The sequence below is a fragment of the Nicrophorus vespilloides genome, unplaced genomic scaffold (assembly GCF_001412225.1).
Source record: "Nicrophorus vespilloides isolate i.1.1-1 unplaced genomic scaffold, Nicve_v1.0, whole genome shotgun sequence".
Lineage (NCBI taxonomy): Eukaryota > Metazoa > Arthropoda > Insecta > Coleoptera > Silphidae > Nicrophorus > Nicrophorus vespilloides.
Window position 1 is genome coordinate 67,707 of NW_017100109.1, and position 25,128 is coordinate 92,834.

Sequence of the window (25,128 nt, forward strand, 5' to 3'; positions counted from 1 at the left end):
ATCGGAATTGCGAGTGGACGGCGCCCCGCCGTTAATTGATTATGATTTTGTGTGTGTGTTCGGGGCGTGCCGCCCCTCTCATATCTTACCAGCAACTATATATATACATATATGTATACAAACTCATATATTTTTATATATGTGTATACATGTTATACATGTACAATATAAATTAATCGTGGAATGATATGAAGCACTAATTAATGTCCGGCCTGTAACATAAATCCAACATGACCGGGACCGACAGAAGGATATAAATTCGTTTTGGGATCCGTCAGGGTGGCCGGCCGGCCTCGAGCCACCATGCCATCCAGCATCATCATCAACATCATCCGATGATGATCGTCGTGAGCATGACCATAGCCATCATCGTGGCCATGATCCGCTATGCTCGACGGATGACAAAAACGGGCAGCAGCAGAAGGCAAGCGGATTTTCATTATTACTCTTGCGCTCTGCTGCTCCATCTGAGGCATCATCATCTGTACGTAATGCTGCTGCTTCGGTGCGGTAACAACGAAACGTCTGCATTACGGGGGACCTCGCGGGAGTAGCTGCAGAAATATCGATGGAAGAGATATAAATAAAACATGCACTAATGCTTATGTTGATTCTATTTCTGTCAGGCAAAAAGTTTGATATGTGGCATTATTTGTATTGTAACAATGGCTTCATTATACATGCATGCTGAATGTGTATGCGACTCACGTTCCCTAGTTAGCCGCCCATCTTTATGAATACCATCATGTTAACAATAGCGCAGCCAGCTTGAAAAGCGCCAGTTATCATGTGCGTGCGTGCTCTTCTTCTTATCCTTTTCCTTCTTCTTCTTATTCTTCTTATTTCGATCCCCTTCTTTATTCTTCTGCCCGGATCCTCTTTTCATTTTTTATTTTTATTTTTTCATCTTTCATCCATACTTTCTTTCATCTTTCGTCCATGCTCTCTTACATCTTTTTCGACTGGCCCCTCGACCGTCCATCGACGACGTATATTGAAATATGCTTGTGGATATCCGAAACTGGCCGACGCAAAGCGGGACCAAAGACAATGCAATACAAACGAGCGGCGGTCGCGCAACGCTAATGAAGACGTCAGCGTACTTTACAAGCGAGTGAAAACCGTAGATAATCGGGCCGGCAACTGCATAAAATGAAACCCCCGCATTAGCATTAGTTCATAAACCACCCATCATCGCAAATAAACCGCTCCAATCGCTGTATGAACCCGCACAACCTTCGTACAAACGAACATCCTTAGAGCTCCGCTTCGCCAACCGCATGATTCTTATTTAATTAATCCACTGCATTTACGAAGATTGATACAAATTATACACAACTCCAAATAGATTTATACAACATACTTTCAAAGGTGTGTCTGCAAATATCGCACGATTGATATTTATGATACTTATAATCATAATTTTATTTACATCCAACTCTTATGTTTATTTATAATTATTGTGTCAATCAACTTTAATATCTACATTTATTTTCAAATGAAATTCATATAAATATATAAATAATCTATTCAGTATTAATTATTATAATAATAACTAAACTTTATTGCAACAAATATTAGTTAAAAATAACATATGCATCATTGAAAATTAACCTGTTGATCTTTCCGCAAAGTATATTTAATAAATTATTTATAATTATTACATTTTTTATAAAATATAGACAAAATAATAATTTAAATATTTTATTTATAATTTGCATTTTAATATTTATTATACTTTCATCCCAAATTTAAATATCACACATTATCCCTATTCCAATACCTAATGTTCCCCGATTGATACCCACTTGTTCATACTCCGCTGATTTTTTTCCTGATTCTTCTATTTTTCATGTATTTATTGTTATTGTTCCATAATAAAATTTATTTCCGAGCAGAAAGACCTCGGTCGAGCATGTTATTATATTTTTTTTTGTATTTTCTGTCTGACCAATAAATTATTATTATTTATTTTACCATTTTTTTTGTCTGTAATTAGTTGTGTTTATTTTTTTTTATTTCCAACTGCCGTAATAATTACATTTAGATTAATAGTTTTAAATGAAAATATTTGATTTTTAATTAAGAGCATTTTTATTCTGAGAGATCAAAATTGATCATTATTATTTTTTGTTACTAAATCAAAAAGAAACAAGTGCATTTTTTTAAATGTTGTCTTGATGCAGGATGGGTTAATACCTTTTTGATTGGTTCGAGTCGGCTTCGACTAATTGGCGTATTCTGCATTGATTCGAGAAAGTTTTTCGCCGACGATATATTACGGGTTTAGTGACACGGCGGCTCCGCCAAATCCGCGTCCCCGCGTCTTGATGAAACGGTATTTACACATAATTTACAACCGAACACCTTATACACGATGAAAAGTTGGGGAAACATGACTCAATATTCTTCCCTCCTCGTCCTTCTACCTCACCACCAACATATTGCACCTTCATTTATCACGTCGGGACCTTTTCAATACGCATTATTATCAACATTAAAAAAACTCGTTTTATTATTCATTAATTGAAGTATTAAATATAGAAATTTTATAATAAGAATTTTATGATTTTTGGCAATTTGAAATTTAAATTTATAATTTTCTAGTTAATAACAAAACTTTCTAACTAATAATTACCTGTATCAGTATTAAAGTTAAAAATGTATAGATAGAGTAATTTAAGTGTAATGTAGGTCTTATAATATTTTTGTTTTGTTTTCCTATTTATGGAAAACAAAACAGGTGTGATGATTTGAGGTCTAAGATTGATCTTTGGAATAAGTGAGTCAGAATCTAAATATAGAGAGGCTAATAGATTTCCATAAATCAGACCTAATTGAATTTCACATATTCAGGGCAATCCGTTATCCGGTTTGTTTTGGTCGTCGTCGTCGTTTGGTAGCTGGGTAGCTGTTGGTGAGCGCCGAAGAGGTTTAATGTTTTTCTGGAAACGGATCACGTCGCTTTGCGAGTGCATCGATCAAGTGGCCAGAAGGCGAAACAGAAGGACATAATGTCTGGGGTAATCTAAAAGGTGAGCATATATTTGAATAGAAAACGCAGGATCAGATATTGTGCCATCCTGCAAGATCACTCAAGGAGTCCTGTCGGATGGTATCGCGCGAAAGAGATGCGTTTTCCACCATTTAGTGTGGCAGCACCTTTCACCCGTTGATCTACGGTGCTGTTATCGTCGCAAACGCGAAGAAACGTGACACGCTCGAAGTGCCCAAATCCCAGGATCACCGAATATAACGACGCATCATAAGCATCGTAACCGAAGAAGAGTCGAGCCGAGCCGCGATGATGATAATAATAGTGATGAATATAAAGAAGAAGAAAAAGTTGAATAACAACAACAGCAACAAAAAATATGAAGGTAGAGAGAAGTGAAATAAAAATATAAAGGCAAGAACGGCGCGTATGCAAAGGGAAACGGAAAAGATTAGATGTAAATGCGACGGCGACGACGACAACGGCTCAACATCAAAAGCGTCACGTCGGAAGGATGCGTGCGTGTCGCGCCCAAAACGACCTCTTGAACCCTGTGCCTCTCTACCCCAAACGACAATGCGCACCGGAGACACTGGGAAGAATCTGCATGATTCCGTCTGCATCAAGCATAAAAAGAGACAACGACGTTCACAATTCCACCTCGAAAGTCCACTTCCATCCAATTCCACATAATTTTATCGTCCACATGTGAAGAGCATTCGGAAACAAACCAATTCGAAACGTGCATGATTCACCAAGTTCTCTAAAACAATGAATCCTCGGAGTCGTTACTCTCTGTGACCTCTTACCAACACTGACCATTTCATGAATTGCAATATAAATGACAAATAGACATTCAATAATAAAGAATTAGTTTTATAATTAAATCATGCCAAAATATCCAATCCACAGTTTTTGTTTCATATTTCAGACAATAAAAACATAATTAGAACTATAATTGATAAAACATAAATATAAAATAGAATTTTCTAAAGAATAACATTGTATCAAATTTCTTATAATCATAGTAAAAAAAGGTTTTGGATTATAAAGTAATAATGAAGATATTTGAAGATCTGAAAGTTACCAATTGAGGAATGCTGCAAATGGCTAACGAGAATGATTGAAGCCTGTGAACCAGTGGTGTTACTATTCCTCTATTTTGCTCTACACTCTACCAATTACGCACGCAATTGGCTGACGGATTCGGTCGAGCTTTCGCTCTATTGGAGGACCTACATTTCACAGGTGTGCGGGAGAAGGTGAGCTCGTTTCGTCTCACCGGTGCGTGTAATTACCCGTACGAGGCAAATCATTGCGTTATTCGTTATTTATTGGATGCACCTATTTCGCCTCAAAACCCATTCGCAATTACTCACAATTTCTATTTTCAAAGTTTTTTTTTTGCACAATTTATGTTTAAAACGTATCTGTTACAAAAAATTACTCGTCCAACTACAATAGTTATTAAACATTTAAATTAAATATTTTATTTTACAATTCTAATATCCCTAAAATATATGAAATTAATGAAAAATACTTAATTTTATTGTTATTTTTGTTATAAATTTATTAGTACTTAATTTTTATTTAGCCTATGACACTAAATTGACAGATGCTATTGATATTTGACAGACATTAATGACATGTCATTTATATTAGATTTTTCATAAGATTATAATGAATCAAACAGTTTATATATTGCTCATGACAATGAAATGATAGTTGCTATTTTTTTTAACAGATATTGCTTTAGTTTTTTTTTATTATTGGCACGAATTTTGAAGTCATAACTATCATACCCGTTTCTGTGACACATAAAACGAGAGATTTATATAGTGCATCAGAACTAAGTGTGAAATGAGACTTAAGATGTACCAAGTAATGTAGAGACACTGACAGCTGTAATAACAGTTGATACACCTGACAGACATTAATGACACGTGTCAGAATATAATGTGGATGCATAATTAGATATATCTTTTATTACAAGGAAACTGGTGTAAATCTATTGTTTGAGCAGCGGTTTAATGTTTGAAAATCGAATGGGTTTCTTTGCGAATTTGCATGTAATGGATCAGTGTAGGTACATGTGCGTTTGCGGGCGTGGAATATATCTGCAATTAATCAAGTTGATGTAACAATATAAAATAATAAGAAAAAACGTTGTAACGGGCGTTTTGAATAGGCTAGAGGGCGCGCGCGAGAGATTGTTGGGAAAGCACCTTAGAGATATACCTATTAAAGTAAAATATGGATCTCGTATACGAGTCGCTGTTAATATTATGTTAAGAATGTATTGGTAATGAGCGGAATATATCAGGTGGATAATGTATGAACGCGGGTGAAGAGCGTGTGCTTAAGATACTGCGGCTCGCGCTTGCACACATGTACATGCATACACATATACATATGGTATATACACGTACATACCTGGCGTAGGTGGTCTTCCTCTCTCGATGGTACTGTTGGACCGTAGGCGAAATGGAATTGAAATGTCATTTTAATTTGTACGCGATTTTTCATCCGCTCATATACCACCAACGATTAACGTACTTCTTCGTGTCTTTCATCATCATCATCATCATTACCATCCAGAAAACCTAGATGATTAACTTCCACTGATAAACCATATGCCGTGTCCTTAAAATAATACAATTATCCATAAAACCAAGATTACCATTACTTTAAACAGATCTACCATATTTACTACAACTACATTATTACGTGTTTACCTACAGTTCTGAAAGTAAGTCATCAAGAAGTGTTACAATCATAATTCCAATACTCAATTATTTAAATATTTAAGATTCATTTAATTAGAGCCTAAATTAGAGTCAATAAAAGTTAGTAAATAATATTAAACAAAATATTTATATTTAATCATTTTTGTAATAATTTTTAATTAATTTCTAAATGTCCAACTGTTTCTTTTCTTTCAAATTGCATAATTATTATACATAACACCACAAATATGGTATGAAATCGGTGAATAACGAACAACATTTCCAATATACCAAATGTCCTCGCTCTCACACCTCGAGCTCTCATTATTTTAATTCAACTCTCTCATATTATGATACCAAAGCATGTAAATTTCCATTTACGGATTGACTATGTAATGCTTGTTAGTTACATGAATAAATTTGTTTTATTCCACCGTAATGCGTTGGGATTCTGTACATTTATATAAAAAAAAATCCTTTACTGCAATCGTCAGGCCATTACATCGTTCCCAAAACTTCTGTGTACTCCAAATAAGTAAACGATGATTACAATCATCCTCCTCATTTCTCCCACTAAGTGAATTAGGAATTTTATTGCTGGTACAGTAAGATATCAAATCGACAAATCATGAAGTGTTAATGGACTTTCGTAAATGCTTTTTACAGCTCATCAAAACTGAACCGACTACGTTCACGTAACTCTCTTCTTGCCGCAATAACAGATTGCTTTGATTAAATCATCGTGTAAATCATTATATATTTATATTCGAACGGTTTATACGGTCTTCTTTAATTCAATTATTTATAGATTATTTATTAATTGATTTACTATTACCAATATATAATTGCTTAGTACCATAAAACTTTGTAAATTTAAACTACATTATCATAAACTTTATTTTATATTAGATAACTATTACATCAGTGATTTTAATAAAAATAAACATATTTTAGTTGGTAGAATATTATATATTTGAATTATTAAGTACATTTATATAATATGCAAAAATGAGGCAAATCTTCCCTATTTTTTATTTAATATTTTATTAAATTTACGTATTTTTTAGTAGAAATTCCAATAAAACAGAGAAGTTTTAAGATTGTGGGAATATGCATAGTGAGTATATTTTTGTTCTAGCAATAGCAGAAATTTATAATTATTAATTCGAAATGTCTATATATTTACTAAATTAACAAAGCAGAGAATCTATAAGTTTGTGGAAATTTGCATAGAGTTGTATTGAATCTTTGGTCCAGTGTAAAAAAGAGAAAAGCTAACCAACAGAATGTCGAATGGGGAAATGGTTGTAAATGATTGATAGTGTGTGGGGGACATTCGGTGTCGGTTTGAATTACTAATTACGGCGTGGGCGGCTGCCGCCGTCTCCCATTTCCTTCCCCCTTTCCTCCTGCGACCCCCCTTCAACCTAGGCGCGTGTTCGATGTTAGTTTATCCAAGAGAACAATAAATCCCCAGCGAATAAATAAGCTGCGACACCGTCAGGTGTCCGTAACTCCGTTCGGCCATGTAAATAACAACAATAAGGCCTTTATTGCAACACCCAAAAACATATTCAAATTTCATGCGACCTATGAGACCTTCCTTCAGCTCCGTTTCACTTTATCGCCAATTAACGCCACCCACAGCTGTCCCGATTTTATGCAAATTCCCAATCCCGTTTCTCCTCCCCGTCCTCCATCTCATCATCATCATCATCATTATTATTATGATTTTAATCCAAGAGTTTTCGCTCTTCGTGCTTGAACTTTTTTTTTCTTCGGTTTTGCAATTTCATTCCTTCTTTTATTTTTATTTTATTGGTATTCGCTCTTTGACTCTGAAGCTTTATTTTTGTTTCTGTTTTGTTAATTGTTTCGGCCGGGGCCGTTATTACCGCGAATTTATCGCCTCGCTCCGTTCGCATTGAAAAATATCTTTATGCAAATCGCACAAAACCGCGCGAATTTTTCAACGCAATTGCCGGGGCCGTTTCTCAACACCGGGCCAGCAGTATTACAAATTGCACTTTCTCACAAACGAAACCCGACGTCTTGTTCTTACTTTTCATTTAAACCATGTATTAAATTTCATCGTATCTTTGAAAAGTGAAACACATTTTTATTGTTTCATTAACTTTCAGCTAACATTTACTTCAAAAACATAAGATTTTACTGCATCGATTAGCAGTATAATATTTTTTAATTTCAACACATCACACCTAAAAACCAATTTTCATTAACTTCCAACTAATTTTTACCTGCAAAAACACATCAATTTAGATACACTTTTTGAATAACAACAGATTTGTGAATTTTTGTCTTTGATTTGCTTATTTGTTCAAACTTGGTATATTATATACATTATATATATGCATTATATATTTTATAACAAACAAGAAACTTTATTTAATTAACCTGCAGCCTATTACCAGATTGTTGCCTATCCAATAACTTCAGAATTTAGATTTTCAAATAAATAAATATTTCATTACATTTTAAGTAACATTAATGAAAAATTACTTTATTTACATTTTTTCTTATAAAAAATATTTATTAATTAATTTCTCTTAAAAATATTTAGAACATGTTCTATTAACAAATAAAACATCCACATCATAAGTCGTGACAAAAAAAAACTATATCTAACGTAACTAACTGTACGTTTCGATAAATTAGAATAATATCTTAACATTTCATAAGTACATTATATATTATTTTTTGCACTTGAGAAAATGAAACAAGCAAAAATCGAACAAAAAAAAATAACAATCTCTTCTCTACAGCGTATTACACAATACGGTGCTTAAATACACGCGTTGCTCTCTTTATGTCTTTCATAACGCAGATTTAATGAGCGCTTGACTATCGCAATCTGCATCCAATCAATAAGTCTACAAAAAAAAATATTGGTAGAAGTATATAAAAATTGTATACGTGTGCAGCAAGAGAAGGAACTAAATCTGTGTATTGTGCTCGCCCTAACGGAAACGCTTTTCGTTTTCTGCTTCGAGCGTTGTTAGGAGGCATAATTAAAGCAACTTTGCATTGAATAAAAGCGATACCACTAATTGTTCTTTGTAAACTCCACAATGCGAAGAGACGTTTCGAGTGCCCACTATGGAGTGGTTTCGTTCAATAGAAACACTACTACCCGGTTTTCTGTGCAACGTGCATTATTATCTGACGAAGATAATCGCTCGATTTTTCTTATACTTCTGTAAGCTAACATCATATTCGAATCTAATTATTAAACTTAATATACATATTATCGGATAAATCAGGTTTTCTCATATTATATAATCAAATTTTCATTTTCTTGATTAATAAATATGAATATGAAATCAATAAATCAACATAAAAATATTTCTTAATTTGCAACTGAAATTTCATATTACATTACATATTTCATATTATTTAATTGATTCAAATTATCTATAATTTAAAAATATTCCTAATGAAAATTTACATTATGAAAGGTCAATTATTTGAATTTTTTTATTTGAAATTTTAGACTTTGAATATTATGTAGAAAGTGCAAATGTACATTATATATTAAAATATTTTTAGAGGGAAATACTTGGGTCTAAATGAAAATTCGCAAACAAATACCAAACCTATGTATGTTTGATGTTATGACCATTTATTTAGGTATGTATAAAACTGTTTATATTTACTATAATTATGAAGTTTCTTATAATAGAACTTTATAATTCATATATAATTATTTGAGATTTGAAGATGAACATAAAAATTATAGAGAATCAATGAATTTTTTCGGATGTTACTTTTTATATTCAACAAATTAAAAGAATTGAAAATAGACAAACAACTTATATGTTTCTATGAAGTTAATGAAAATAGACATAAATCTTGTACGTTTCTAGGAAATCAAAAAGTCTGTGTATTTTTTTTAGTTATTTTTTTTCTAAAACCACTGTAAGTTATGAACTAAAGGTCAGATTGCCATGAAATTTTGACAGACTTCGTCTGAATGTTGGTACTTCCTAAAAATCATGGATTTGTCGACAGAGGCGCCATCCTACGAACACTTATTGAGTGAAGTGTTAAAAGTTGTATGTTTCTATGAAGTTAATTAGTGTGAGGAATTATGTAAGGCAATATGTTTTTTTTACTGTTTTTCTGAAATTACTTTTAGTAAAATTCAATAAATTGAACAAATTGAAATATACATAAATTCTTGCACGTTTCTAGGAAATTAATAAGTGCCACATATTTAATAAGAAGAATTATGTAATATTCAACTAAATATTTTTTTCATTTTTTTCTAAAGTTATTATCAGATATCTTCTACGTTGAGGATATGATGGAATGTTTTGTATGATTAATAATTATATAAGGCAACAAAATATTTTTCTGAAGTTATTAAAAACATTCAACAAATTAAAAGAACTATAAATAGATATAAATATTCTATAGAATTTTGTATTTTTTTCTTTTTTTCTGAAGTTATTTTTTAGTAAAATTCAACAAATTGAAAGAGTTTAAAATATACATAAATCTTGTACGTTTCTAGGAAATCAATGACTATGGCATATTTAGTATGAAGAATTATGTAAGGATGTAATTGCATCTTCCTTGACTTTAGCGACTTCAGCAATATGCACGCCCACGCGCTTGTTCGTAGATGGAACATACACAATTCAGTCGATTCTGTCCATCGGCGTCGCAGGGATGCGACGAAACAAAGAGTCCTTTGCATAAATTTAAATTAATATTATTATCGGTATTTGTGGAAATTTAATTAACCTCTAAGGTATAAACAGACAGAGAGCCATTGTCTTTTAAATGCGACGAGGGATAATTTATTGAGCAAATAACCTGCACGGCCGGACGGCAAAGAACAAAGAAATTTCACAATTTTGCCCATTCCTGGATGCGCGCGGCGGCGGCGGCAGCAGCGGCCAAATGAATTTGCCTAAAGACATTCGCATGTATTTATACGCATATATATACACACACGCACTTATGGTAGCATCTCTCATACCGTCGGCTACTCTTTAAATCACAAAATCCTAACGACAAACACAACCAAACAGGAATATATTCCGTCTTCTACAATCCCAGCCGACTCCTCGATGCTTACTTACATCGACTCCGAATGAATACGCTTCGCTGCAATCGCGAATTCCACAGATTACACGAATTTTTCAGGACCCCGAGCGCTTCCAATAATAAACCGTATATTCCTAATAGCAAAACCGCAGTAATTTATTATATATGCATCAACAACAAAAAAACGCAATGCTTATAATTTATATTTATATCGTTTCATGTTGAGTAATTTCCATCAAGATATTCTCTTAGAATATACGTTTTCTATAATCATATTTATTACTATATTCGCATGAATTTACTATTTCTATAAATAAAATTATATAACTTCCTTAACAAAAATTTTCATATATCCTATAAAATCAACAAAAATCAGCTCAACAAAATCAATCAGTTTGCAGTTAACATTAAATATAAAAATATACAATTCTTGATTTTATTGCAAATATAATTAATTATAAAAAAACTTTTTTCATTTTTAATTCAATTAAGTACTTTTTAATCGTATTATTTTAATTCTATTATAAAATTAGAGAAATTCAAATAAATTAGTTACTTCTTGCAGTAATTTATAATATAATATGATGATTGAAAAAAAAGTTAAAAGCTATATATGTAAATTAGAGATTTTAGTTTACTCTATGTGTTATATAAGAATCTGATTTAATTGTGATACTGAAAATTCCGCTTAAATCAGGAAAACATTGTTCTCAGAAATCTTCTAATAAATGCTTTTTAGCCTCTTGGAAAATCAAATTAAGTATATTTTAGATGAAGTTAAGATAGGTTCATCATTTAATTTGAATAATAAGTTTTTTTTCAAGTGAAGGTAATATAAAATAATTAATATATTATAAATAATAAAGTTTGTTAATAAATAATAATATTATGTAAATTATAAGAAATTAAATAAAATTCTTAGAGAAAGTAGACTTAATTAACTTCTTTAGGTTTACTTAAAATATATTTGAATGCAAGTTCTAAATAAAACAAATTACTACTGTTTACTATAATTATCCAGAATTTGAAATTCTTATAAAAAAAATCGAAATTAAAATTTATCAACAAAATAAGATACAAAATAAAAGCAAAATTAATGAAACAATTTCATAAAAAAAAATGTTGAATGGATGTGTTGGAAAATGGGAATGAAACCGGCCAAGCCGTTGCGAAATCCATCGCAAGTGACATTTGCGAATTCGCGGAAAGCGGCCGAACGGAATTCTTCATTTTAATTAAACCCGTTCCTTAATGAATTAATATTAATTAATATGCGGAGGCCACCGTTGCGTGTTCGAGAGAGGATCCAGGCGGTCCCCGAAAGGAAAACTCGGTGATGAAAGGAGATGGAGGAAATGAGACGTGAGGAGAGCGAGAGAAAGCTTATGGGGGCACAATGAATAAGGAGGCGAAGGCGCAAAGAAGGCCGGATCATATAGTTGGAGCAAAAGAAAAGCATGACAAATTACGTTAATTGATATAAATTATTACGCAACGCCGGCCGCCGGCAAATATGCGTGCGATTATATAAAATAAAATCAACAGAAGCGAACGCAATTCACTGCATATTTAGAATTAATGTGGAACGAAATGTTTTAATATTTCTGCTTTATTTGATATTCAAATAGAGGGAGAAAGAAACATATTCATTTAAAAAAGTTTTGTTTAATGTGTTTAAAGATTTCACTTTTTTGTTGATTTCTAATTAAATTCTTTTTTTGGTAGTCTTCATAATAATACAAATTTACCTGTATGATAATAGTATAAATATAATAACATTAATTTATGTCCAAATTATCTTAACTAAAAAAAGATTACGTTTTGACTATTAAATACTGTTTTATCAAAATAATTATAGTTATTTATTGTTTTAATGTAAGTACAATTATATTAGTAATATTATATCATTGCAGTTAGCTTTCTACTTTCTACTGCAGTTCGAATTTTCATTATTAAATCTTAAGTCTGTATGACCACGTAACCTTCCTTAAAAAGGAAGAACGACCAAGAAGAAAATATATACACGGCAAAACGACGAAGAAGGCAACGAGAGAAAAAAAGAACATGCAATTGTCTCCAGATTTATATACGAAATTCGACAATCTCCGAAGGTGTGCAGAACGGAACGGCCGAAATATTTAAATGCAAATTGAAATTCCCCAAATAAAGATTAACTTACGCAACTTACGTCCATTTATCTTTAATCAATTTTGTAAAACGATCATTCTTTATTCATTTAATAAATTAATTATTATGTTTGATTATAAATGCGTCTGTATAAATCCAAGTGAGATTTTTTTTTCTGTAATATGTTGTTTATTAAATTTTAGTGTGCTGGTTAAATGAAATAATTATGTGGAAACACGATCGTAATTGTAAATTTACGCCCATCTCATGAGCGTTCTTTGAAATATGGAATGGTCATAATTACAGGGAAATCTGAAAAGAATAAAAGTAAACAGGTTTTCATTGAATTTAGTATGTAACTTCAAACCTCTCGTAATCCTGTCTTTAGCTACCATGTGGTCTTTAGTGGACATATGTAATGGAGAAACGAACAGATAATGTTTCCAAAATTGTTTTAATATCCAACTATCAATATTTATAAATCATGTATTTATTCATTGAAGGTATATATTGAGATTTCAATTTAATGTGAATTTTCGTTGGAAATTTGAATAAGATACACGTACAAATATTTATTGATATATTCATGATATTTAAAAATATTGTATTTTTAAAGATGTATTGAAGAATAGAGATTGATATAGAGATTTGATTTTGAGTATATTGAGAATCATTATTTGAGGATTTGCGAGTATTATTAGTGAGTATTTGTAAACGAGACTGATGGAGTTCGTCACATCTCCGTAATACCGGATGATCCGGATAATAAAGCGCACTGCCATTTCGGGTTATTATTATTTTAGCACTCCCTATAATCACGCGAAACCTGTACGTGCATTACAGGTAAGTGGTAACGGATTGTTACTTTTCGCCGTGTCATCGAAATTAAATGGCGACGAAGGCTGCTCGATGATGCCCGGGGATGATGCGTGCGGATTCGTGCAGAGTAAATACGGACGGACGGATCTTTCTGGTTTTGGAAGATTTGGTAATAAAAAAAGGGGGAAAAGTGCGATTGCGTTTTCCATCCCGTGGATGGGGATTTTTTTGGAAGAGAAGGAGTGAAAGAGAGCCGAAAGAGCTTGTGGTATTGTGTTGATGCGGGCGATCTCGGATACGAGAGGAGTTCAGCAGGTGGGGGCAGGTCGCGAGTATCGGAGAGTAGTGAGTACCTGGTCACCATCAAACAGTGACCAGCTCGCGGTCCAGCGGACAAGACGCTCCAAAAAAACACGAGGAGAGGAGAAGACATCTATCTGCTGGCTAACATCAGCTAACAGAAACAACACCCTCAACATCTTTTGTAGAGAGAGTATCGACAAAGTGTCCCGTGCGTCGCGTAGTGCGTCCCCGTAGTATCTACTATTACTACTATTTACAAAATATAGTATGATCATCGATTGATGGATTCACTATTGCAGTACGGTGGTGATCTGATAAGCAATCACCCGCTGACGGAGATGGCCTACACCGATCCGAACAACAACGACGAATTCGAAACGAACATCGCATCGCCCTCGAAGGAGGACAAGTACTCGCTGCGCCCCAGGTCCGTGCGTAGGGTGACAGAAGTGGCGACAAAGCCGGAGTCGGCGCCCGTCCAGAAAGTCAAGAACCACAAGCCCAAGCAGAAGCCGGCGCCGTTGAGCAAGTACAGACGCAAGACTGCAAACGCTCGCGAACGCAACCGGATGAGGGAGATCAACCAGGCCTTCGAGACGCTCCGGAGGGTCATCCCGCAGATGGCATCGACGCAAGCCGCAGCAGCCACCGCCGCCAACGAGAAGCTCACTAAGATCACGACCCTTCGACTGGCCATGAAGTACATTTCTTCGCTAAGCGCGGCCCTCAACGATCCCGGAAACGTGAGCGGTTTCATCGAGTCGGCCTTCTCTGATTGCAGCGACCTGGACTGCCTTCTTCTCGAATCCGACGGGGAATCCCTGCCGCTCTCTGACCATTCATCCCTCCTAGCATCCCCCGACTTCCCAGAACCGTCGCTCTCGCCCGTAGATTTCGGTGATCCCAGCACCCTTCCCAACTTCCTCCACTCGGACTTCTCCGACCACGGCTTAGAACAATCGGACTTCAGTGACTTCCTCCTCACGTAACACCCAGTGCAGCGCTAAAACAATTACACACCTTGTAAATAATCCCCCAAAACGAACGCACGAACTGAATCTGAAACGCATCTTGCCTTAGTGATTGTATAATATGGAGAAAAACAAGATTTTATTATTATTATTTTTTTAATTGTCAGTGTTTCTTTTATTAGTATTACTTGTTACCTATATTATAAAAGATTTATTTAGTGAATTGTACGCTATACATATAAATTTTATTTTATTTTTTATATACATACATACAAATATATTTATATATACATATACATATATAAAATGCAACCACGGAATTCTCGAATTGCCATGGAACCGAAACGGTTTTCGGAAACGAATAAAAAGGAGACCGCTCGAGTCTGTCAAATTATTAATATTTTAAGTAGCCGTTTTATTATCATAATCTCTCACATTACAAGACAACTGTGTAATCAAAACCGTAAGTATACAACGGCTTAATGGAGACGTTAAGTCCAATAAAACGGGCCCAAATGGGACGGAAGAATTCATAATCGCTAATCGATTATCCTCGCTCGCACACACATACACACTCATACTGATGCAGGTGCGTGCATCTATTATCCAATCAAACGTAAGTATATCGTTTTATTATTTACTTATTTACTCACCGTAATGGCTTTAACACGCTGATTTTCCGATGAAATTGAAAGTTGCACGGTTTCTGTACAACATCATTAACATTCAATATTATTTCAAAGAAAATTACATAATTTTGATATAATCCGAAACAATTCTTGTATTATAAGTAATTTAATAGCAAGGAAAGTATAAAAATAAAAATTAATTAAATCAATTAAATAATATATCAATTCAAGATTAAATAAAGCAACACTTTTATAATAAATCAAAATTTATTGTAAAAAAAAATTACTTACTAACATACATTTACTAATAAATAATTAATAAAAATAATTTAAAAAATTGTACATTATTTTTTTTTAAACCAACCAAAGTAATAATATTGAAACTATTTTTTTTTTCATTCACAAGATCATGTACAAGATTTATTTAGTACGAAAATATTATATAACTTATTTTTTCTTAATACGTTTTTTTATATATTAAATAAGCGTACAATCAAAATATTAACATATAATTTTAGAAAATAAAACTATAATTTACTTTTGAAAACACAAATTTATTATATTCAAATTTTATTTGATGAATCTAAAAGGAAACTATAAATATTTATTTTCTCTACAAATAACATCTAAGTGTTTCCTATTATATATTATTTTCAACAAAAAATGTTAAAAATTAAAAAAAAAACATAATTCCGTATAAATTAAATAGAAACAAATTATATACTGTCAATTAGAAATTATTAGTATTAATACCACACAAACAATATACAGTTTAAATTTAAAAAATATGGAATACAATATTTAAATTCATTAATTTAATTATTTCAATATTTTGTAAAGTTTTTTTTGGTTAAAATGTTTAATTAAAAATACTTTTTTTTATTCTAATTCTAATTTATTATTACTAATCAACACCATGGATTTATTTCTGCACTTCGCCTGACAGTCTAAAATTAACGAAACAAAAACAACGTTTTTCATGTATTTTAAAATAGTATAGTGATTCACCCAGATTCGTCACAATTCCCAGTAGTAAAAATAACTCGAACCGTCGGATTAAACTAAAGTTATTTATGAAGAAAACTTAAATGAACGATAAATTACATTCTTATATTTATTTATAGATAAATTTTGAAAAACGAAAATTACAATCGAAAATTACAAATAGATTATAATAAAACAGAAAAATCATAGACACAATTAGTATACAATTTTTAATAAATGATTTTCTAATACTATATAATAAATAGTTAAGTAGTTTCATTTTCATATAAAATATTTACTAATTATTGCTATTTTCAACCTGTTTTTACAATTGTACATGATGCATATTAAGTATTCGAATATTTACAGTCAGGTTTTACTTTTCTTTTTCGTTTTCTGTCTTAGTGCAATTAATTTCAGGTGTCATTTCGAAAATGAATATGGTGTAGTGTTCAAGAAGGTAAAAACCGTCTGTAGAGTGTTATCTAACCACCGGATTCGTTCCGTTCCCTTTGACAAGGACGACGATGACATAATCGCAAGTGTATAAATCCTCGGGTTTTGCAAGAAGAAGAATGCTCTCTTAATATATAACTCAATCTTTTTTTCGATTGTAACCGCATTTACATTAGCACTTTGCAGATAAAACGCGAATCTCTTCTGCCAATGATGTGCTATCACCTCGGTTTTAATTGCCAGAAAGTGATTATATACACAGTTCTCCTGTATTACTTTACTTTACGTAATTCATTTTCGTTGTCTGCTTAATGGATATTAATAGTTTATTGTATAAACAAATAATGTCATCAAGTATTAATATAGAAATAGGATTAAAAGCAATATACAAATACACTTGAATAAGAACATTACGTAATTAAATCAATGGAAATAAATTTATTCGACACAGGATGGAATTGAAAAAAATACTGCAAATTTAATTAAATAAATAATTAAAATTAATAATTTATTTCTTTTTTTATCAAATAACTCATATGTATAACGATTTTGTAAATCTCTTTGGCACGTCTTTAAATTTCTAAAAAAATTAATTGCATCAATTTTGGTGAAAAAATACAATTGAAATATAAAAAAACAGATTATTTAAATATAAATTATATTACATAATCTGCAATTTTCTAAATCTTAATATATAAAAAAAATTATATTATATATTTATTCAAAAGTAACGTTTCTTTTTTTTTGGCCGAAATGTCGCAATCGACTGTTATTTGTCTGCAAATGTTCAATTTAAAATAAATATTGAAAGAGATATATGGCTGGAGAAAAAAAAAATCGTATAAAATTACACCGAAATGGCACGTACATATTTATTTTACGATTTTACCTTATATTATTTAAAATTGTTGTTGATTCAATAATATGTAAATGCATAATGTGAGCCCACAGGAAACAATAAACATATTATTACTAATTTTATTATATAACTGAAAGCGATACGCTTTCGAGATCGTTTCGGAAAACGATGGTGGTGTTGTGTGGCCGCATCGAAAAAGCATGTACCAAGCGCCATCTGTGATGACTCGTAGTCAACGAACGTCCGAGTCCGACTGGCATTAAGTCATTAAATAGTCCGACATTTGAGTTTCACCTTTAATTTATATATCGTTAAAATTTGATTAAAATTTTTGTATAATAAATTTGCGTACTATCACTTATTAATGTTTACGACCTTTTATTTTGCAAATATCTTGATTTAATAACAAATTTTCATAACAAAATGTAATTTTAATTAAAAAATAATCACTCATTAAATTTTATATGAATTATTTTACTGTAATATTTATTGTTTTATTTGATTAAAATATTCAAATGTTAAAATTTTCAATACATTTTACTTTTATATTAATTATTTTATTGTTTAAAAAATAAATAAATAATATTAAAATATTTATTATTTATTAGTTAAGTAAGCATAGAATTATTCAAAAATTTTCACAACTTTTTGCACAAATCTTAGTTTAATAATAATTCATTCACTCACTAAATTTCAATCAAAATATATGTACTTATATTTTTATTTTCTTATTTTTTTTTACTATTAATTGAAGTATTCGTTAAGTATAGGATCAGATGTAAAATCTTGTTAAATTTTCATAAAGTTTCGTATAAAAATGTATATACTAATATTTTTTTAATATATGTTGATATTTAGTTTTATTTTACTAAAATGTTGAAATTTCAACTATTTAATTGAAGTATTCGTTGAGTTAATTGGATAAGAAATAAATTGACGTTTGAAAGTCGATGGAAATGAAGTGGAAAAAACTAGTTGAAATGGGTACAAAAGGTATGGTTTTGAAAGGATCACAGGTTGCCCGTCTAATCGAGCATTGAAATCACCTCAATATTTTCACACTTCGCATTTGAATAACTATCAGATAAATAGATAAATAAATAAATAAATGTATTTCTCTATATATATTCTTGCATGTGGAGATAGATACACTTACATGCAGACACTTTATACATACATTCGTAATTCCCGATTGTTGATTTATGTGCGCATTGAAAAGAACTATAGATTACTTTCTACATGAGCATTAAAATAACTAGTTATAGTTTAATAGCGTATACATTTATTGAAATCATAAATTGTTGTTTACTGACCCATACACGCATATTTGTGTGCCTTATAGAAACGTACACATACATAACATATAAATAATCAAGCGTCTACAGACTCGATATTTATATAGTGTACAATGCAGAATCCAGCTTTCAGCTAATTAACGTTTATACACACAAGCATTTATGTATCGTATCGCATTGCCACTTTGTATATAGAGAAAATACCACTGATCGGACGAAAACGGTAATCACTCATTAAACGCGACAACTGTTACAACTGTTTGAAGCGCGGAAGTAATTGCAACAATCGCAAAAAAATTAGACAATAAAAAGTTTTATCATTTTCTCGTCCATCATTCTAACAATCCTTGCGAATCGATATTGCAGCAGATGTCGTTTCCTTTAAATATCTTTCAATGTTTGCCCTCTTCGTAATCTTACAATGAAAACTAAAAAAAAAACATTGTTTATTTCCAAGAACTACAACTCTCTACAATGCAACCAATCTAAACTTATAAAAAAAAAATGAGAAAAAAAGTTGAATTATTTAATAAAATAGTTTAAAAAAAAATAAAAATACATAAACTGGTATTACTTAATAACATAACGTTTCATAAAAATATATCGCAAATATAAATAAATGGACGTTAAATAAATAAAATCTATTTTTTTTATAATATATTATTTACAAATTTTTAGTGGCCTATTTAGGAAAAATATAGAAATAAATTATATGATGTGAAATTTATAACTTCTTGTATCAAATTAAGGGTATATTCAATATAAAGTCGATGTTGCTTCATAGGAATAAATTCCCTACGCATACCAACAGTTAGTTTAGTAAAAAAGTGTGATTATCAAATGAATGCGCGTATAAATTCGTTTTATGTGGACAATGAACTACGGACAAGGAAATAAACAAAAATATTGCTGGATATGTAACAGAAAACATGGATAATAAATTATTTTGAGCAATATTTATTTATGCGGCGTTGAATTCTTGCGCAGGGCTTTATTAATGAATGTTCCGAGATTTTTAGCACCGGACAACGAGTATTGTTGCAATTGTCTGGCTCTCTCGATGTGTGTGTGTTCTATTTGTGGTAAGTGGAACAAGTTCGTTTACAAGAGGATTTATCTGCTGGAAATCCGGAGGAGGGCAGCAGCAAAGCTCGACTTTACTCTGTTCTATATACTCTCTTCGTCTTGTGGCTGCGGCGGTTCGCCCTCTTTTGTATGGTAAGCGGTGCGTGGAAACCGTACCGGGTTTTGTTTCTTGATTGCGCTGCTTTAATTTATGGTTTTCCATGAATAAATATTGTTATTAAATTATGAGAAACGGCCTGACCAATAGAATAAATTACTTGTTAACCATAATGGAAGGATACGTACAAAAGGAATTAATCCGCTATTTACAAGTCCCCGAGATCCTTCGCGCTCGTGACTAATGCATACCAAAGAAATACAATATATATTTTTTGTTTGTTTGCAAACGAATCTAGTCTATTTTGTACCGACTCGTACATGATTTACTTCGATCTCTTTTTTTATTTATTACTTATTATATACATTGATTAATACACCGTGTATGTTGTGTCCACTTTTAGACACACTTCACTTGATAATTATAATAGGACAATACGTTTAAGGCTTTAAATATTACAAGAATTTCAGTGGCAATAGTATCTATTCAAACTACTCCTTGTTTTATTATTTTCATTTACAATACTTATTCATTCCCCTCGAATGCATGAAATATTCAACTTTTTATACTATCAAATAGTAATTATGTTACTATTTAAATATTTTGTATGAAATATTATTCAATAAACTTAATCATTTGTACAGTTATATAAGAATGCAAGTTTTCAGGTAGTCTGAGTTTAAGCAATTCATCTTCAATTTATGTTGTTGTGTTGTCTTGGTGATAGATTATTTTGTTTTAACGAAAATTTTCATACAATTAATTCGTTGATCATCAATACCATATTATTTACTTTTTGAATATTTTATGTTGATATTGTTTTTTGAAGCCCACAACTTGAACCATTTTCAACCATTGTAAATGAGCAGATTACTTTAATAAACTTTTCCAAAACAAAGAAAACTTACATAGCCACGTCTACTTTAAACGGCTGGTAAAAAAAAAGTGATAAACAGATTAAAATAAAATGTGTACTATGTGTTTAGGACAGATGATATATTAAAATGAGAAAGCAATGTTTGTTTTATTACTGGATTTTATGTGTCGCTTTCAAACTTTTCAACCTCGTATTATGAACATCTTTTTCTCATAATTCACTTAGTTCATATTTCAGGAGTTTCCTTGATATATGGAATTAATGTCTACAATTATTTTCAAGTAAATGTGTTCTATTTAAAATATTATATAAGAATCCTTTCTAGATTATATACATATATACTGGCTTGTCTGTAAAATATGTTAGGTCATAAAGTTATATGGAATTGCTATTTTTCATTATTAGATCTCATTAAAGTTCACAACAATGTTCAATGAAAGTTTGTATTTTTTCAAATTTTATAAATATTTCAATTAGAACCTTTGTATGAAAATACAAAAGAAATAAATTGTATTAACAAGTTTTGAACCATCTGATAATATTTCAAATTAATGATTTCATAAAATATATATTAAAAATATTGAATAGAATAAAAAAATATTTATTTAAATAACATATAAATATATATTATATATTACATACATCAACCTTTTATGTACGCCGCCAAATTGCTAAGAATATTTCACCAGTTTCTCGCTTTGACACAAAATTAGTTTAATTCATATTACAAACAATATTTATATTGGTTATGTAGAGATACAATTGATAAACAAATATTATTAATTATTCTCATTTGGTAAATTATTGGAGGTAATTACAGAAATACTTGATAAATGTCAGGATGGAGATTTCTTTATTGGAATTTGGAGAGTACGATGTAGCGTATTAAAAGAGAATACGTGTTATTAACTGTATCATATTTTTTCTCTTTCTCTCTCTCTCTCATTCTTATTCTCTCTCGTTATTAAACGGTAGAATTCAATGAGAAAATGCAATTTAATATTTCGATATTTATTAATAACGATTCGATGAGAAAGATGTACGGGCTCCGAACGAGGCGAGTGATATAAAAAAAAGAGTAAGTTTTGCAAAGTGTATACGTTATTTGTCCCGGCAATAAAGAAAGCCGGCTTATTATTGGGTGGTTAATATTAAACGATCGATGATTCTGCATTTCCTACCAGTAAAAGAGTATCCGAAACTCGCTCGCACGTAATAAAAGCAAAACGAGAGTTTTGCAAATCGAAGCCACATGCCTCATCTTTAATCTTTCTCTTTCGCTCTTTCACTCTTTCGGTGGTTTGCGGACGGCGTCCCCATAAATATAGGACTTTCTGGCATATTTTAATGTCAATCCGTGTATTATGCCATCCGGTCGTAAATCGGGACCGGACGATCCGTGCCATCCGAGAGGGAATCTGGACTTGTCTCATTAGCGGTCCATAATTAATAAGAGCGTTCCACTACCGATTTTTATCACGTTACGATTATGTCATATGCACGCATTAATGGGGAGGTTCCGGGCCTTACCTCCCCACTCTCCTCCGCGCGTCCCGACAAAAGGACCTTAAGTGCCCGACGATGCCGCATTAATAAATTATTTATAATATGTATAAATGTTCCGGCGGCGAATACGTCCGTCCTTCCACATAGCTTTTTATTTTCTCATTCCTTACCGCTCTTTCTCACTCACTTCTATGTTTTTTTCCTTTTTTCATGTTCATCTTTCAATCTCTGCCCCGATGGATTTATTTAAATTCAGGAGCCGTAATATTTGAACAATTCATTATTAATGACTCCGGCGGCCATTCATTAATGTATATCAATTGTCAGTTGCATAATACACGCTTTATTGCTATGCATGTCCGAGGAGGAGCCGAACCGTCGGAGCCACCGCAGCTCATTATATTAACAGATTATGTTTTATATACAGTGTGTCTCATCAAACAATGGACATTCGACGAATTGAAATGAAGCCGTCGCCGGCAATAAACGCGCAAACAAGTTTCATTCTTGAAAGATTACAACAAATTTGCAAAATGCATATGCATATACAAATTTCGTATTTTTATTATACAGATCTACTACATTTAATAGAGATAAATGATATTTCAATATACTGTCGATTCCACTTAATGGGGAACTAGTTAATTGGGACAGCCGCTTATTAGGGACAAATCCTAAAAACCTAAGAAAATTATAACACAAGGACCATGGATGCGGCGCAAACACAGGTTCCATAGATGTAGTATATGCAGTGCTTGAGCCGCATCCACCGCATGCATACATATTTATATCATTTTCTATTATGTATTACGTATACGTTTTTTTTAATATGTATTCATACGTATAATTTTGTGACTTGTTTTAATTTATGTAATTTATTAATTAAAATATTGTATCAAATTTTCAAATACTATAATTTTTATATTTGAGTATGAAAACTGTATTTACAATGTACTACTTTCAATTATTTTTTTGAGAGGAAACCTTGCATGTGGAGCTCGAGTGGAGTCGTGGTATTGTGTGATTCCTACCCACCTAAACCTCTCCCCATCTTCATCCGCATCCAGATCCGGTATTCTGATAAATATCCGCAATACAGACTGCCTTTGCTAGCAAGCACTTCACTTTAACCAACGTATATTGGTCCTCACTACCACTTTCTTCCTGTTTTCTGTCCATTCACCGATCATGATCTTCCTTAATGGAGAGCACCCCTAACAAGTATCTTGCTAAGATGTCACACCTCTCTTACCTCTTCAAAAGTTCACAAACAAACGTCTCTGATTCTAGCAGTTCTCAAAGATTTTATTCCGCCTCGTGTTTCATCTATCTAACTCGCAGTAGCAGGCACTTTGCATTCTACTTCTTCACTATAAAGTGCAGGTATTTTCCAAAAACTCATGTTCGGAAAGCGCTTGGCTCAGGGGGAAAGTTGATTCACAGTACTTTCTGTAAATCCAAGGTACTATTTCTGGAATTATACCTCAGGATAGGCTTCCATCACTGAGCTATCCCATTTATTCTGCCACCTTTCCAACAGTCTAGCCCTAGAGTTTCCTCTCTCCCTCTCACTTCTCTCTCTATCAAGCAGCTCGATTGGTGGCATGCCACGAGTTATTATTTGCACTGTGTCTCAAGATATTTGTCTATATACGCTGTAGATCCTTATTCCTCCCATGCCCTGGACTGTTTTCGGTGCTCTTCTGTAGATCTTCAACTTCACACAGAAGGAGAGACTGTGCCACTACTCCATATTTGAATTACTTTTTTTCTGAAAAAAATAACTAAAATTAAATTGATGTAGTTATTGTTATAAGAATATTCTCAATAATTATATAAATATTATAGTACTAAATACATCTGCATATGAATAATATTAAGAACAACACATTCTTGCGCAATTCAGTTATTTTCTTGCAAATATTATTTTATAAAATGTGTCTGCATATGAAAAAGTAATTAATTTTATCAAACTGTTTTATTACTTAACTTAAACATATATATTTGACCTAAATCTACGGCTATCAACTGAGGTATTTTCTCCCAATATTTAATTAAAAATATGAAATTGTTATTAGAAATATTTTTAATCAAATTTTCAATTTTTATTTACAACTTGCATTTGTATATTTTAATGAAGAAATTCATTAATATAATAAGATTTGTATTGGTTTTTTCATAAAGTACGAATGAAATGTTTTATATTTGTTATAAAAAAAAATAGATTTTGGGTATCATATATTTTTTTCTATGAAGAACTTTTAAGCATTTTCTTAATTTTGAATGAAACTAAAATTACCTCATTCCAAATAGTGTATATAAATT

The 25,128-nt window shown here is 31.7% G+C and overlaps 1 protein-coding gene across 1 annotated transcript; it reads left to right on the top strand.

Annotated features, from left to right (window-relative positions):
• Positions 1 to 14,169: 14,169 nt before the first annotated feature.
• Positions 14,170 to 15,187, top strand: LOC108568381 (helix-loop-helix protein delilah-like). Its single transcript, XM_017929443.1, has one exon. The coding sequence runs from the start codon at positions 14,325 to 14,327 to the stop codon at positions 15,030 to 15,032; it is 708 nt and encodes a 235-aa protein (XP_017784932.1). The 5' UTR covers positions 14,170 to 14,324; the 3' UTR covers positions 15,033 to 15,187.
• The last annotated feature ends 9,941 nt before the right edge of the window (positions 15,188 to 25,128 follow it).

Bases quoted from the DNA above. Each gene is read 5' to 3' on its own strand.
- LOC108568381 (XM_017929443.1), top strand. From the start codon at position 14,325: ATGGATTCACTATTGCAGTACGGTGGTGATCTGATAAGCAATCACCCG.